Source organism: Anoplolepis gracilipes, chromosome 6, assembly GCF_047496725.1.
Source record: "Anoplolepis gracilipes chromosome 6, ASM4749672v1, whole genome shotgun sequence".
Classification (NCBI taxonomy): domain Eukaryota; kingdom Metazoa; phylum Arthropoda; class Insecta; order Hymenoptera; family Formicidae; genus Anoplolepis; species Anoplolepis gracilipes.
This window is the reverse complement of record NC_132975.1, coordinates 13599772-13617122: the sequence shown is the minus strand read 5'-3', so window position 1 is coordinate 13617122 and position 17351 is coordinate 13599772. Positions and strand designations below refer to the sequence as shown.

General features: G+C 33.7%; 3 protein-coding genes across 6 annotated transcripts; 2 read left to right on the top strand and 1 right to left on the bottom strand.

The window, feature by feature from the left end:
- The first annotated feature begins 1878 nt into the window (after positions 1 to 1878).
- On the top strand, positions 1879 to 3164 carry Lsm1 (U6 snRNA-associated Sm-like protein LSm1). Its single transcript, XM_072894049.1, has 3 exons — positions 1879 to 2083; positions 2570 to 2754; positions 2846 to 3164. The coding sequence occupies exons 1-3, from the start codon at positions 2026 to 2028 to the stop codon at positions 3017 to 3019; spliced, it is 417 nt and encodes a 138-aa protein (XP_072750150.1). The 5' UTR covers positions 1879 to 2025; the 3' UTR covers positions 3020 to 3164.
- A 493-nt stretch (positions 3165 to 3657) lies between these two features.
- LOC140666648 (uncharacterized) lies at positions 3658 to 7439 on the bottom strand. 2 transcript variants are annotated; one of them, XM_072894039.1, is made up of 7 exons: positions 7222 to 7439; positions 6842 to 7008; positions 6549 to 6758; positions 6100 to 6476; positions 5667 to 6026; positions 4808 to 5545; positions 3658 to 4619 (listed from the first exon to the last, which is right to left on the bottom strand). In XM_072894039.1, the coding sequence occupies exons 1-7, from the start codon at positions 7344 to 7346 to the stop codon at positions 3903 to 3905; spliced, it is 2694 nt and encodes an 897-aa protein (XP_072750140.1). In that variant the 5' UTR covers positions 7347 to 7439; the 3' UTR covers positions 3658 to 3902. The 2 variants fall into 2 exon arrangements, with proteins under 2 accessions (XP_072750140.1, XP_072750139.1); XM_072894038.1 differs by having other exon boundaries at positions 6842 to 7011; positions 7222 to 7438.
- A 342-nt stretch (positions 7440 to 7781) lies between these two features.
- Positions 7782 to 15890, top strand: Lqfr (clathrin interactor lqfR). Of its 3 annotated transcripts, none has more exons than XM_072894034.1 (8): positions 7782 to 8015; positions 10107 to 10186; positions 10294 to 10415; positions 10641 to 11014; positions 11350 to 11560; positions 11707 to 12232; positions 12362 to 12508; positions 12818 to 15890. In XM_072894034.1, the coding sequence occupies exons 1-8, from the start codon at positions 7975 to 7977 to the stop codon at positions 15652 to 15654; spliced, it is 4338 nt and encodes a 1445-aa protein (XP_072750135.1). In that variant the 5' UTR covers positions 7782 to 7974; the 3' UTR covers positions 15655 to 15890. The 3 variants fall into 3 exon arrangements, with proteins under 3 accessions (XP_072750135.1, XP_072750137.1, XP_072750136.1); XM_072894036.1 differs by lacking the exon at positions 7782 to 8015 and adding an exon at positions 8059 to 8426; XM_072894035.1 differs by lacking the exon at positions 7782 to 8015 and adding an exon at positions 9562 to 10038.
- The last annotated feature ends 1461 nt before the right edge of the window (positions 15891 to 17351 follow it).

Sequence of the window (17351 nt, the reverse complement as noted above, 5' to 3'; positions counted from 1 at the left end):
CATTTATTAAACTTAAAAACATCACATATCGTCACCCTTATGATAAAACCACGAATGTAAAATTTTGTAGTTTTGAATTTTCAATTTGAAAATGTAATTTACTCTGAAAAATCAGCTTCTTGTTTTATTCTGGTAATTCTTGTTTTATTCTTAATTTCTTTTATGAATTGATATCTCAGGTTTGATTTACTATTGCTATCGCATCTGTATCTTTGGCATACGATCTTTATTTAAAATTGGGTAAGAAAATAGTATCGGAAAATTTGCAAATTCGTGGTTTTGGCATAAGAGCGACGATATGCATGATTGTTATCTTGCTTTTTAACTTAATATTTTTTTTTTCTTTATGTTACAAATATTTATTTGCAATTAAATAATAAGATTGTGACATGATAATTTTTACAGATATACAGGAATGTGCTAATAAAATGGAGAAAATAGATGAAAAGATATGATCGTCGGTGAAGTTTCTGCGAAAATCCCCGATATGGAAATGGTTGAAGGCTAAATCGAGGCGCGCTCGGTGAAAATACCACATCGTTCGCTCCGATAAGATTTGTCGGCCGCGCCGAGACGACGGATCTGGTTTATGAGAGAGCTCGTCTCCGTCGCCGAGAGCACGCGATTATTATTAAAACGTGCCGCCGACTCGCGGTAGACTTGCAAGCCTGAAGGGAACACGCTGGCGCACACAGCTCCTCCGGCTTCTAAATTAAATCGCGCTCCTCTCGCTCGTCGTTTGCGATCGAAGGGGGATTCTGATCGGCGGCGGCGGCGGCGGCAGCGGCGGCGGCGGGGAGGAGGGGGAGGGGTGTAGTTGAGAGCGTTCCGGTGTCGCTCGCAATCGGGGGCGTAAAGTGTCCACATAAAGCAAAGTCCTCTGGTAAGGCGCTCGACGCCGAGATGACCCAGGTGCGTCGTGAAAACGCGCCGGATCCTGGAGAATCTCATTGTTTCTCGCTTCTCGAATATTTATTCTTCCACTATGGGCTTGAATATTTAGATATTTTTTATATCACATTTATTTACGATGGTATTAGCGAATTTTGAAATGTCACTCGGACTTTCTAATCGTCACTTTACGATTCGGTCAGACGTATAAACGTGCATAAAGGGAAAGCGACACAAACTTTGTCTTATCTTGAGACTCCCTTTACGCTCCCTAAATTTATTCGTTGAAACTGGGAATAAATTGTCACTACTACACGTTTATGGCAAGGTTGCGTCGTTACAAATATATCGTTATATTTCGTAATGAATAATTTATGTTACTCGCAGTCTTTCTGTTTTTTGCACAAATATATCGCTTTAGCTTGAAAATTACTTTTAATACGCTCATCTATGTTTAATCAAAATTAAAATAGAATCACACACGCGTATGCGGCTTGCACTATCACAATTTAAATTGAGGATGGATAAAATAGAAATAAATAACATCGACTTACGCATGTATCACGTGGCGTCGACCATTTCAAATATTTTCCTTCGGAAGTTGACGACGTAAAAACTTGTAAATCAAATTTGTGATCAGTTAACTGATAAGGTGGCGACGGAGAAACGTCGAAAAGAGAGATATCATCCATCCGAGGCTGCATGCCGTCTTATCATTGGAATGTTAAAACGACCGCCTCCTTAGCCTTTTAACTTGGATTTATTCGAATTAAAAGCTCGCAGAAGACCGCGTTGCACAATGTCGGACGAGTTTTATCTGCGTTGTGTCAAAATTAACGCAACTGCCATCTGTGAATTCAAAAAGTAATCATTAACGCAAATCGTCGATATATTAGTACGTTTCGTATACTGACAGAGTTAGAAAATAGGAATCTACATTATCGACAATTGTACCTTTTTATTATACTCGTGTGAATATAAAGTTCTCTACTTGGATCACAGATCTTATGGCACGGGAATAGCGTTGTTTAGACGAACGATTATTTTTCTGGTTGAGCTAGAAAGTAGAATTATTTTTTAACGGACAAAAATTCATAACAAGTGTCTGGTGATTTAATTTCATTGTCGAGCAAAATGAATGAAACCAATGAATTGCCACCAGGAACCGCATCGCTACTCGAAGAACTCGAAAGTACATATGTATTTAATTAGTGTTTGTGTTGTTTTTTTCGACTAAATCCTAGGATATTCTTATCATAATTTTTTTTTCATTTATTCTCAGTGTCACACACACATCAATCACTCGTACTTTTTCTGTAAAATATCGCCTAAATTAATTTGTATTACATCATAAAATAAAAGTTATTTTATAAATGATAAATCACACACACACACACACACACACATACACATACCTAATACAATAATTTTACAAATTTCAATAAAAAATTGTATATTGAAAAAATGAAGAACGATAATAAAATAGTTTGTAACTTAAGAATTTACATTTTTATAATTTTCAATCATGTATATCATCATAATTTAACATTACTTAAATTTGCAAATAAAGCTCAAATTATAAAATAGTTTTCTTTATAATGCACTAAACTGTTTAGAATTTATGTTGTTAAACAATTAGTGCTTTTTTCAATCATATTACAATTTACTTCCTCTCCAGAAAAACTTATGGTTTTATTGAGAGATGGCAGAACATTAATTGGATATCTTAAAAGTGTTGATCAATTTGCTAATATAGTACTTCAAAGTACAATTGAAAGAATTCATGTTGGTCAAGAGTACGGTGACATTCCAAGAGGTATTTTCATAGTGAGAGGAGAGAATGTTGTACTTTTAGGAGAAATAGTAAGGACTTTACAAATAGAAAATATTTGTTGTAACTTTGCTGATACTTATAATTCTACATGACGCTTAAATAAATACTTTTATATTACAGGATATAGAAAAAGAAAAAGTCCTACCCTTAAAAAAAGTGACGGTAGATGAAATTTTGGATGCTCAAAGACGTGAACAAGAATCAAAGCAAGAACAGAAAAAACGAATGAATAAAGCTTTGAAAGAGCGAGGTTTTTCATATATACCTGATTTAAGTCATGATGACATGTACTGACATACAAATGTAGCTATTCCTTTTTTGTATCAGCTCTCAATATACTTGCGTTAATTAAATGTAACTACTACACGAGATATTCTAATATAATGTATTACTTTTCTATTGAATATAATATTGTAGTTGCAAATCTGACAAATTTATCAGTTATCTTTCTCTATATTTGTAAAAATAAAAAATGATAAAATCTAAATATGTTACACGACCTTATATATAGTATATTCATACATTAATTTTGCATAATATATGTATAGTTTCGACCATGATTACGTAAATATATTACAAGGCACATCATGTAATCTAATTTTACTTAAAAATAAACTTAACACATTCTGTATGCGTTGTGTAAAATGCATATAGAATTTTCATCTATTTATAAATCTTGCGCATCTTAAATAAGATGAACAAGATTTATATTGTTATAAAAAATTATATTTAATATCAAAATATACAGTTATATATCAAACCATTTAAGATTATAAAATAAATTATATAGAATAATCTTAATTGCAATTCACAATAGTTTTACATGATGTTTATTTTGTTTATCAAGATATTGTAAAGGAAATGAAATTCTTTTAAATGTCTTTCTCTCCTGAAATGAATTATGAAATAAAAACATACGAAAAAGAAATGAAATTTTTAAATGTCTTGTATTATATATTTATAATAATAATTTAATTTGACATAAACAGAATAAATAATCTATTTATTGTCAAATACTTAATTTATATTTGAGACGAAACTATATATAAAGTCGTATTAATAAACTTAAACTATAACGTGGCAATTATCTTTCCTCTTAAAGTATACAAAACATGGAAATGTATATTTATAATACTCAACGATATTAATATTAATAACTAACAAGTTTCGTAATAAATTAAAATGACGTCTCTTGAAAACTATCCTGCATGTTCACAGAATTTATTTCGTCCGATTCATTCCGCGGCTTAGTTTTTAACTCTTCACTTGTGCTTTTGACTACATCTTTCCTCGCGGATCTTTTAGAATCATTTCGTTGCAAGCTGGTCCCTCGTTTTCTCGGAGAAGAAGATTCCTCCATTTTTTCAGTAGAATTATTTGTACTACCGGATGCTATGCCAGAAGTATCAGACTCTGGCTGGTTACCATCCAAACAACACAGTAAGCTGTCAGACAGTGTATCGTCGTTTAAGATATTTAAATCAGATTCGGATTGCTCGAAATCTCCCGTCCGCGACGTAAAACTGAGATCGACGGGGCTGGCAGTTAAGACACTTCTTGACAACAAATATTCTCTAAACGTGCTTGTTATAGACATCGAACTTTGTTGTGTACAAGTGCAACAATTTGCGACAGATTGGACACAATTGTGCTTCTCGAGAGTATCTACCTCATTATTTTCTTTATTTTCAACATCTTTCACATGAGGCAGCATATTGTCTATACTGTTGTATGTCTGAGATTCCTCCAAAATAGAAGCACAATTTATTGTACCAACTATGTCTAAATTCGGTCCACGTAAATTGCAGCTGTTGTTGCCGCTGACGAGATTGCAAAGATTCGAAGTTGAAACTATCATTACTGGCTTCCTGGAGCGCGGAGTCATCATAGTTTCCTGTTACAAATTAGAGAATTAGTAATCTCTTCTTGAGAAACTTACTATTATATAATTTTTAATTTTTATATCTATAATTTAAAAATTATATATTATGTAATATTTATTATGTAATATTAATTTAATTATATATGTATGTATTTAATTATACAAGATGATAGTATATCGTTCTTCAAATATTTACGTACCTGCATAGCTTTTGTCATTTTTGTTGCACTTTGCGTAATTGGACTCATGCTTTTATCGTTATTAGTTATAGGAGTCAAGATATAATCGTTAGTGACCATGCTTCGTCGTAATAAACTTGATGGTGTCGATGTATGAACAGCATACACATTCCTGAATCTGTTTTTTACAATTGGGGACTGTAAATTGCATGCGTTTTCGGTACGCGACTCAACGTTCAGATTAGTTTCGGATGATTTTTTGTTCGATGTACAAATCTTTTTAGGGGAAGTTTCTACATTTGGTGTCGCAGTTATAGATTCTGAATTGTGTGGCACTAATTCATCATTATTCGTTAACGAATCATTATCACAGTGATTTACATTTTGAGTAGAACACACATCTGGTGGTTCATCGAGTTGTCGCGTGAGTTTATCATCGGATAGTTTATTGTCACTAGGCATTACATTAATCTCCTGTAAACTTGTATTCCAGCTGAGTTCCATCAAACCTAAGCTCTGTTTTGTGTCGTGTTGCATATTTTTTTCATCCAATTCTTCTTTCGTGTTTGTAGATTGATTACAGAGCTTCTTTTTTACTTTACAACGTGTAAAAGTTTCATTCGTAAAGCTATCTACACTACTACTCAAGTGTTTGGCATGTAGAAGATCGTTATTAGTTGTATCACAGTTTTCCGTACTAAATTCATCGTTTGATTTGCTAAGAAGCATTCTTGCCGGAAGCAACGAGTCTTCTAATTTCTGTATAGTACATGCAAATATTAGATCAAAGTAGCATACACATGCTATTGTTACAAAAACACATAATAATATATACTGAAAGATATTTCTTAGAAAGATAAAGATTATAAAAAAAACTCACCGTCGACAATATATTCTCTTCGCTGCTCGATCTAGTGATATTGCATCCGATATTATTGTCAACACACTTCTTGTGGCCTAAGATCTTCTTTTGAAAAATATGTTTCTTGATGGAATCTCCGAGACTCTTGGGTTTGCAATTCTTTACATGCCTAGGTGTACCTTGCCCATTTTCCTTATTAAATTGTTTCACAAGTCGTCGTTTCTTGGCCGATTCCGGCATAGCTTGTATATGAGCATAGAGCTGAGCCAAAGCTGCTTGCGTATCTTGCGTAGAATTTGCTTTCGCTGTTAATTTACGATCGACGAAACTGAATACAGTGTGTGCTGTACCAGTTGCATCTGGTACCGACTCGTTCAACTGCAATTGTAAATTTTTTATTATATTGTATAAAGCGTCACGCCAAAAAGTATTCAAAAAATTTGAAACTTACATCAGTCTTCTTAGGGCTCAACAATTTTCTTTCTTGTTCCACCCAGTATGCTCTTATATCTGTAGCCAATTTCGGTGGAATTTCAAATAATTCTGTACCTTTTCTAATCATAAATGCAACTAGGCACGATAAATTCTGCGAATTGATATGCAAGGCTTCAGGTGACAACTTTCGTGGGCACAATAAATGGGGTGTAAAGAGAGTGGCCAATGTATCACTATTCATTTTGTTGCTATGCTCATAACTTGCTGTCTTATTCAACAAAATAAGAATAGCTTTTAATAAAATTCTGTTAGGAGGTGGCAAAAGCAGTAGAAGCAGTTGTAAAGAACTCAATAATCTCGCATCATTTGTCTTTGCATCCAAGCTGCATAATTCTGCAAATAATTTACATATAAATATGACGCATGTAACATGTGCAAGCAAAACAATGTGCTCCTATTTATTACCGGCTATCTGACAATGTGCTGGATAATGTAAATCCGTTAAAAGTGGCTCCGACAGTTCTGCTAGAAATCCTTTCAACACAGAGGCACAATCGTGTACACTAAATCGTCCATCATCAAGATCAAAAGATACACCCTGAGACATAGCCATTTTTAAATCTTGTTGCCTTGTTAACTTTCCAGTACGTCGAAATATTCCTTCTTGTACAATATCTGTAAGATGACGTTCATAAGAAGAGGAATATATTGAAAAATCTATCAAATCTACCCCTTTGTTACTTGATATAGTTTCTTACTTTGTTCTTTAGACAAATAATCTATCAATTGGGTCACATGACTTATACCATCCTCAGATAATGTAACACCTTCTGTACCCTTTTCTAAGTTAACCGAGGACTTGGGTTTCTTGGTGAAGCTTAGGAGACCCCATTTTTTCAATCTCGCTTTCTCAGTAGTACCATCACTGCTAAAAAAAAAAAAAAAGTTGTTATTAAAACGACCTATAAATTATTACCTACAGTTTACGAAGCTATAATCAAGCGTTAAAAGCGATAAAACGATGAAACCCGAGACAAAATATAGATTTTACTTATTAGAAGCGTGACGTTTCAACGGTATATCAGTCGAGCAAAAAGTATGGATAGCAAACGGAAATATCATCCGGAAGATTACTTACTCCTCCGTATTGAGATCCAATTCGAAGGACAGGTGCATCCTTACGAGCGTGTGAAATTGTTCGGGATTAACTTTTCGCATTCTAAACGCCAGCTTCCCGTCCACTCCGTCGTTGAAATCTGCCATCGTTGATCAGCACAGCGGCTCGTATTATGTATACAAAAATTTAAACGCGCTTCTACATGTTGAATCCGACGTCGGCAGTGATGCCACATTTCAAAAATCGCGAACGGTCATGGCTCGCGGAATACCTAGACGCGAATATGCGTTCCGAGAGGTGTCCTGTTTTAGGGAATTTCGAGGTATCACTTTCTCCCTAGCATACATCCGATTTGAATGAATTTATTAGTTTTTTCGCACTTTTCGGATAAAATGGGAGAATAATATTTAATATTCTTGTCAATTGTTGTAAATATTATTATCTTTTTTCCCCAAAAAATGCAGAAAGCAACAGACCTCTCATTTATCAATGCAATTGATGGCGTAAAGAAAAAGAAAAAAAAAAAAAAAAAAGGAAAAAAATTACCACGCTGTACAATCGTGGCAATGGGAGACACCTGTGACCGCCGCGGGATGTCTGTAAACGTGGAAGGGATAACATGGCTACTGCCTGGTGACGTTCCGTTCGGCCGTCGCGGTATCAGATGCTCCGAAAAACATCTGGCGACAGTTTAGCTACGTGCTGCCGATAGCGTTCCGCCGTAGAGGATATCGCGCGGGGAGAAACATCGTCCGCGAAGACGCTCGTGCAACCATGATGAACATGTGGAAAGTGCGGGAGCTGATGGACAAGGCGTAAGTCAAACGTTTGTCGAGAGTGCGCGATATAACCTTGCTTTCGCTTCTTTTTGAGAGAGACTTTCCGCTCGAGAGATCTCCCGCCCTCTCCTCGCCACGATCGTGCAATCGTCAAAAATCGCGCTCGCTCTTCTTATGGAAAATAATATCTTGTGAAAAACGATGATCACACGTATGATTGCCGTCGATTCTTATCGCGGAAAGGATCGGGGAAGACATTCGGACAAGTTCGTCGATTACATCAATCGTTCATACGAGAGCGTGTAATCGCTTTCTTTATTTCGTGGAGAGGAGAGGAGAGGAGAGGAGAGGAGAGGAGAGGTAAGGTGAGGTGAGGCGAAGCGGTGACGAGAGGGAGAGACTCGTAAAACTGGAACGGTGTGGATAATTTTATGGCGCGACCTTGAGGTTTGATGATGTGTATATATATATATGCGACACGAGGTGATAAAACGATCTCTCGAAAACAATCGTATTAATGACAGGTAGCACGAGATTCCCTCCCTTTGACGCACGTTTCAGGTGCGCGCGTATTTATCTTGTCGACGCTCCCATAAATGTTTCGAAATACCAATATATATATATATATATATATATATATATATATATATATATATATATATATATATAACTTTCCCGGAATTATTATTTCATGTCACTTCAATTTTGTTCTTTACATTTGCAATCTCTTAATGTTTGACTAAAATTAGAATTAAAGTGCCGTATCATCTGTACAAAAATCATGAGAATTATGTAAAAATTTTTATCGAATTACTTTCTCCAAAACTTTTTTTAATATTGAGAGCTCGAAAACTCGACTTTCTCGCAGAATCTTAATATTGCTTTATTTTATTTTATTTTATTTATATCAAATTACATTCTTTTTCTATTATTTCGACAATTTGTCAAAAATGTCAAAAGACACGTGTCACGAACTCTTGTTCAATTATCATTATATATATTCTCCTGATGCCTATTATGCAGTAAAGAAGTTCAATCGCACGATACGTGATTCCAATTCTTATTGTTCGCATGTGTGTACATGTGTGTATGTGAATGTCCGTTTAAAATTACGAAGGTATTTGACTCGCCTACTCGTTCATTCTTCATATCAGTTTTATTAGCTTCCGCGCTGATTAAAACCTGTTTAAAAGACATTTGATTTATCATTTAAATAAAATTATTACGAATTAAAGTACTGCTGATATGATTAATTTGAATAGCAATATTGTCAGTAATTTTTTGAATATTTTTTTGTATATAATAAAGCTTTACTGTGAAATTTTTATCTCAAACATCTTTCTTCTGTAAACATATTAATAATAAAAGCTGAATCAATATAATTCTTTATTGGAAGAAATTTTAATTTAAAATATTAAGGTATGTCTGAAAATTGAACATAAATACAGTACGTTCTCTTGTGACTATATTAATAATATTTTTAAAACAATTAATTAACTATTAATTTTATTTGAAAAAAATGATTAAAAACGAATGTGAAACTAATGAATTTATAATCTTAATGAATTAATGTTAAATTTTCGAATGCCTTTCGAAATTACGAAATTTTGATGCGTAATAAGTCAGTGAGATATATTGCAAACCTACTTAATGACTGTATTCATTTACGTAATTCACGGCTGTGTGCACTTTTGTTGTCATACGAATGTGACATTGTACAAATGTATGTATATATGCACGCGAAAATGTGTGTTTGCAGGCCAAAAGAATGATAAACAGAAAGATCGAGAAAAACGATAACACTATACTTATTCCTTATAAATATAATAGCATTGATAATTATGGGAAAATTGTAAACAACTCTTTTTCGCGTCGTGTGATTCGGCTAAAACTTACGTGTGGACGAAGTATATAAACAACATATTCCCTGTAACACGCAATGGTTATTAAACGGCTTTATCAGGCTCTTTTACGGAAATAATTACTGTTGATTAATTCGCATTACATGACGAGCGACTAGAATTTATTATGCGCGTAATTTAGCACCTTATCTATGATCGTATGTACTTTACATTACAAATTGTGCGTGCAAAATGCATGGCAATATAAAATTGCTTTTGTTTATAGGACCAACGTTGTAATGAATTATACGGAAACAGAGGCCAAAGTTCGGGAAGCAACCAATGATGACGCATGGGGTCCCACAGGTATAAATCATCAGTAATAATGTTTATTTTTATAACTTGAAAAGTACGTAAAGAATTAATTACCTAACCGAGTGCGTTACTTTCATTTTTTTTTTTTTTTTTTAAAGGGGCAATGATGCAAGAGCTGGCTCAGGCCACGTTTACGTACGAGCAATTTCCAGAGGTGATGTCCATGCTCTGGAAAAGAATGTTGCAAGAAAATAAACGAAATTGGAGACGAACGTACAAGGTATAATCGTTTTCCTTTCCATTACATTACATTATACAAGGTCTTTGTATGTCATCACATGCCTTTAGCAAAACAAACACTCTACTATATCGAAGATGCACAGAGAGAAAGAGAGAAATTATTATACATTATAAGCTAATAATAAATAAAATTCACAAATATGTATGAATAAAAGCACATTTTATCGCTTCACTAATATTAATTTCCATTTCTTTTCTCTTACAGTCATTGCTCCTTCTTAATTATTTAGTTCGTAATGGCTCGGAACGAGTCGTCACATCATCACGCGAACACATCTACGATCTCAGATCCTTAGAAAATTACACTTGCATCGATGAGTTTGGGAAAGATCAAGGAATAAATATTAGACATAAAGTTAGGGAATTGATTGATTTTATTCAAGATGATGATAAACTTAGGGAAGAAAGAAAGAAGGCTAAGAAAAATAAAGATAAATACGTCGGCTTATCGAGCGAAGCGATGGGAATGAGATTCGGTGGTGGTGATAGATGGATGGATAATCCTAAATGGAACAAATCCGGTACAGAAACATATAATGACTGGGATCGTGGAAAAGGATTTGAAGACGCAAATAACAGGTATGTATATATGTTTACATTTTTTTAATAATCACAATTTACGTCTTTTCGTAGTATTTTAATGTTTTTTTATGTTAGTTTTAAAATTTAAATTTTGAGATGCTATATGTGAAACGAGCAACAAATTATTTATTATTAATTTATTGATAATTTATTTCTACTTTGTAATTTTTTCTGTCATTTTATTAAACATTTATTTCGAAGAATGGACACATTTGATATATATGAATATTAAGTGTTTGCTTTAAAAAAAAAAAAAAAAAAAAAAAAAAAAAAAAAAAGCTGTAACTTGAATGAATTTCTCTCTTTGTAATTATCATTTTTTGATATCACAGCGACGATGGCGAAAGAGAAGACTCGGACAATGATACTAGCCCAAAGAAAAGTGGGAAAGAATATAGAGATACATTGGACAATATCAATCAAATTGGTAAATCTGCTCAAATATCTATACCTTCTACAAATACATCCCCGGCACGGACAACGAGAACTATCAAAAAAGTAGATCTTGGAGCAGCAGCCAATTATGGAAAAGAGCAATCTAATGTAAGTTTAAGAAACGTAAATTTTGTTTTATTGTCACAAATATTAGATTATCAATCTTCTCTTTTAATTCTCTACTCTTAAAATATAAAATATTGATGTTTGAATTGTCATGTAATTATGTATTCTTTTTTTTTTTTTACTTATAGAATAGTATACCAGTACAACAAAGTAATAATTTATCATCGCCAACAAATAAACAGAAGACCAAAAACGATATATTAAACGATATTTTTGAATCGCAGAGTGATAATAACAGATTAGACGATGATGATTTTAATCCAAGGGCAAATACTCAGTCCTTCGCTCAATCGCAGAATACAAATTTAGATTTCGGTGATTTTACTAGTGCGTTTAATAATCCTCCCGCGACCGTTAAAACGAAGGACAGTAACGACGAGTTTGCCGATTTTACGTCTGCCTTTAACAATGTCGCTATATCCAATCCCGCAACTCAGCCGCAAACACAAATCAATTTGATGGGTGTACCAATACCAACTGTGAATAATTCGACGGCGAATAATGCGAACATTGGTAATGCAATTTACGCCAATACAATGCAGACGACCGATACAATACCTGGAACCGCTGTTATGCAAAACCTTAAAACAACCAATGATTTATTTGATTCTTTACCACAAGGTCTGAATAATCAGATAACAAATAATAATACAGGTAGGATTATATTATTTGTTAGGAATACTTTATAGTTTAATTTGACAATGTATGTTATAAGAGTTGATTTATGATTAATCATTTTATTAATATTAAAACAATGTCATAAATATATATTCTTTTTTATAGTGACTTCAAATACGGACCTTTTATCGGATTTAGATAGTTTAAATACCCCATCCATGAGGTTACCTGATGATCGAATAAGTAGTCCTAACAATACAAACCTTTTCATAGGAATGAACAACACGCCTTCCAACACCGTCAATTACGCAGGTGAGCGTTAAAAAACACTTTTTTCGTATCACAAGTTAATGATATTCTATAGTTACGTATAACACATACATACACAATATTTGCATAACATGATGCAATTATACAGATTCTGAGATGCATTAAAGCGATATTGGGATTTCTAAGCTATTCATTAGTTATTCATTAGTCATTCATAGCTCTCGTTTGTAAGAAATATAAGAAGTTTTAAATTGCTGTTGCATGTTTTCATAAACGAAATCCGTACATGAGGTATATATCCTCTGAGTTTGATGCTGATATAATTCCCCCAAGATAGTCCTTTCCTTGCAGCCTGTAAAAACGAAGAGAATGTTACGTCGACCGAGAGACTCTCGAATAATGCTGCTAATCAATTATTGGAAGTATTATGCACCATGTGCAGTATTAAAAGTTCCGTCGATTTGAAGAAAATAAGATCATCCATCTCGAACTATGTCAGATTTTTACCGGGGCCTGTTACTGCTCAAAAATATAGTGGTCTTGATTCCGATGCAAAACTGGATACTATGTTATATGGAAGAATCTTGGAAGAGATAATCGATAAATTCGATCACGATTGGCCGCTAAAAGATAAAAACGACTTGGATCCCTTGATTGAAAAATTGATAATTGTCGATGGTACGACGGTTTTCATGCTATCGGAGTCTTTGAGGGCTTTAACTACAGCTTTGAACGAGATCAAAGACGAAAGGAAAATTCGTGTTGTTTCTATATTACTGGAGAATCTGTTGAAAAGCGACGCGATATTTTCAGGGATAGTGGACGCATGTAAATATGAGGTGCAATCTTACATGCAAGAGGAAGAGTTTGACCAGGCTTGGTCAAATACAACACAAATTTTGGTCTCCTTGCCCAACCGTGTATATAACAAATTGCAGTTTGACACACCCAAGTCATATACGCCGCAAGTTTACGTGAAAACGCTCTGTTTTCATATATTTCGCGCGATATCGTTTGTCAGTGATGGATTATCCAAATGTGGCATTGAACCAAAAACGGTTGCGCTCTCATCATTAATCAGCAAGATTGCAATTAGTTTAAAATCGACTGACTTTATCTGCTTTGTCGATATATTAGAGAAATGGTGTTTTGAAAATAAAAAGAATGAGCGGCATTTGGTCGAAAGCATATTTCGCGAATTAAATTCGGCCGCTATTGAATATATTGCGATATTATTCTTGAAGCATTGCGATCCTAAGCTTGGTTTGAGGTCCATTTTTGGAAATTTATTACTGGAACAGAATTGGAGGTACATTTTAACGACGAAAATTCCTTTAATGCGTTACTACGAGGACGAGAAGTTAATTGTAAACTTGATCTCCTACTTATCATGCTTTTTGAACGAGAATAATATTTTACCGGAATTACTAATCAAACTCTTGGAAGTGTGGAGCGACGGAAGTATCTTGAATCATGCATCCATGGAACAGCATGAATACATTACGAAGCTAATTATCCTGTCTGTAAAAGCATGTAAAGATCATTTAAAGCAAACTGAAAGAGACCAGTGTCAGAAATTATTGCTTTCAGGAGTATCTGTTCATCTTGAATGCACAAATATATCTCTACGAGCAATGGGTATGATGACTGCCGAAATTTGTATAAATGCCTTGTCTACTGCGGATGATGTACCAAAATTAAAATTCGAATACGACAACATGCCTAGAAAAGTGTCGGAATTACTCGAGTCTCTAAAGAATCTAAACGTATCGATTGTAGATGCAAAAGAACAATATGAACGAAGCAGCGAATTGATTACTGAGAACATCATCTTCGATTCTCTGAGTAGTAGAAAGATCTACGAATTAGGCGTCGATTGCGATATCTTACCAGATCTTGAAAAGAAGTCGTCGAATGAAAAAATTGAAGACAGTCCATGTTCGTTGAAAAATGACTCGTTGATAAAGGATAATCCAACAGAAAAGAACGAAGCGGAGCAACAGGTGAAACAAGATTGCGAGAACACCTCAGAAGATCTGGATAGCGATGATGATTTAGTTCCTTACGACATGAATGATGACAAACCGTTTAAGAAAGTACGCCCAATGTATCTGCGAGATGTACGCGACAATTTAACAGATGAACGAACCATTTCCGATCCCGATATTTTTTCTGAATCCTTATCAGTCTGCGAAGAACTGATATTAACGCAGCTACCGAACGATGATGTATCCTTCGCTATAGAACTCTTGCAACTTCTCGTCACGATGAAGCAACATTGTTACTTCGAGAACTTTGAACTTGTCATTTTCAAATCTTGCGTAGCGATCGTAACCGTGTATCCGAAAGAATGCGCCGAGTTTCTGTGTAAAGAATTTTACGAGGACGTTGGAAAGTATTCGCTCAGCCAGCGCTTACTGTTTCTGGATATACTAGTCGAATCTGCCAAACAACTATCGAAAATCCATATTGATAACACGGATAACGCAGCCGAAGTTGATACGACGATTAAGAAGAAACGAATTCCAAGCCGCATATCGCTCTTTATGGATACGGAGGAACGTAAGAAACAACAAGTGTGGTACGAGGAAGATATCGACATTGATTTAGAAACGTCGGAAGAACAATCTATAAATTGGCGGGAAATTGTCGACAAGAGAATTGCGTCGCGTACAAGACGATTCGCTCATAATAGCCTTTCAAAAGCTCCCCAAATTTACATAAATCATTTTGGCAATGTCGTATCATCATTTTTCTACCCACTTCTACACGGTTTTGGCCGTAACGATACTTACAGGTTGAAAGGTTTAAGGATTTATCAAGATCAAGAGAACATATTACTGCTACGTTTTCTGAAAACGTTGTCCGCAATAATGTTAGCAGCACAAAATTGCCCATTGGCATCAAAGATGGGCAAGGAAATACTGGAACTTACCTGGACAGTGAGAAATCATGAGGAAGCGACAGTGAGATTAGTTGTTACAGAAAATATTGGTACTGTGCTCATCGCAGTACCAAAAGATGCCATTATCGATGAATTGTCGGAGCCCCTGATGGAAATAAGAGAATGGCTTGTATTGTCACAGAATGTCGTCTATGGCGAACACGACGCAAATTGTAGAGCTTTAAACGTAAAAGTGTTGTCCTTTATCGATTCGATTTTTGGATCCGCTTTCCATATCGCATAGACTAGTTTAGAGAAAATAGTAATTAATTATTACAATATTGTGTCAGAAAAAATTCTTTATCATTTTTTAATATAATCATTAACTATAAATTTATTTATTGTATACATGTGTGTACATATATACATTTTCATACAGAATACATTTTTTTTAAGAATTAACTTCTTTACTTAAATTACAAAAGAAAAAGATTACATTGTAAAATTCACAATTTTATATAGGAGGATAATTATGTGTGTAATTAAAATTAAAATAAAGTCTTTATAGCATAATTTTAAAAAATTGGTAATTTTAATCAAATAAACTTAAACCATATTATACATATAGTTAACATTATTGAAAGAATTAACATTATTGAATCCCATGAGATAAAATGGTCAATTTATTTACATAAAATTATATAATATAAAATATGTTTACAATGTGATTATTATGATTATTTTTATTTAGATTTTTGTTTAAAAATACATTATATTGAGTAAAATTTTAATGTAATATTTTAATATTACATAATATGAAAATTGTAATAAAATGAATCTATTTTTTATTTATAAAACTTTTCATTGAAACACAAATTTTTATACAAATACAACATGTATAAACCTATAATCACAATGCATATGTATGAATTAAGAGTAATATCATATTTAGGAACAATCGGATTGTCACCTGTTACAAATCTTCTTCCATCTATATCTACGAATATCAAAAGTCAAACGTCTAGCAATACATCTACGCAAGTTGGCTCAATTTGGGCTGGTTCGGGATTGAATATTGATCTCGATAATATAATGGGTAGTAAAACGAAACAAGCTGGTCCAGCCCCCACGATGAATCAATTGGCAAGCAATAGCCCGCAACATCAGATCAAGATAACATGTGAGTAATTCCTTAACGATCTGTTGCGAAAGGTTTATTACTTTCTATCAAATATCGTTTTAATAAACTTGTTGACTTTCGATGAAAAAATGTTAAACTATAGCATAGCATTTCTGAATAAAATGATTTTTATTTTGTTCTTAATCACTTCAATAACACATAATAAATTAATCATTGTAATTTAAATGTTATCTCATCTGACATACGTGTGAGTGGATTAAGAAATTGTAGTACTTTGCTTGTAGCTCCAGGAATGGGATATGTGTCACCAATGCAACCTCTGTCACAGAACCAACAGCAGCAACAACAACCCAATGCAACGTTCTTTCCTGCATTTCAATAAAGGATTATCAGTCTAAGATAAAGTATCATAGCACAATATGTGCGTGCGAAAATTAAATCTTTCAATAAGCCAAAATTTTACTTTGTTGTTAAACTATTTATTTCAGTGGATTCGATCGAAAAGATAATATTAAAAGTTCAACTTGAGTTAATTCTCTTTTAAATTTTTACATAGTTCAACGTTAGACGATTATTGTTGGGATTTTATAATTCTGATTTGTATAAATGAAATAATTCAATACCATACAAGTTCTTAAACATTAGGACTTGTATAAAAATGATATACATAGGCGGTAAAGAGAAAAAGAAACGTATAAATACAAATAATATACAATAATAATGAATAATATATAAAGATATTGATCGTTGTTTTTCTTAATTATTACAAGGCAGCCTGGTATATATATATATATATAATTTGAGAAAATAATTATGTATTAAAATGCAAAAGCGATGACAAACAGCATTCCTAAAACTCA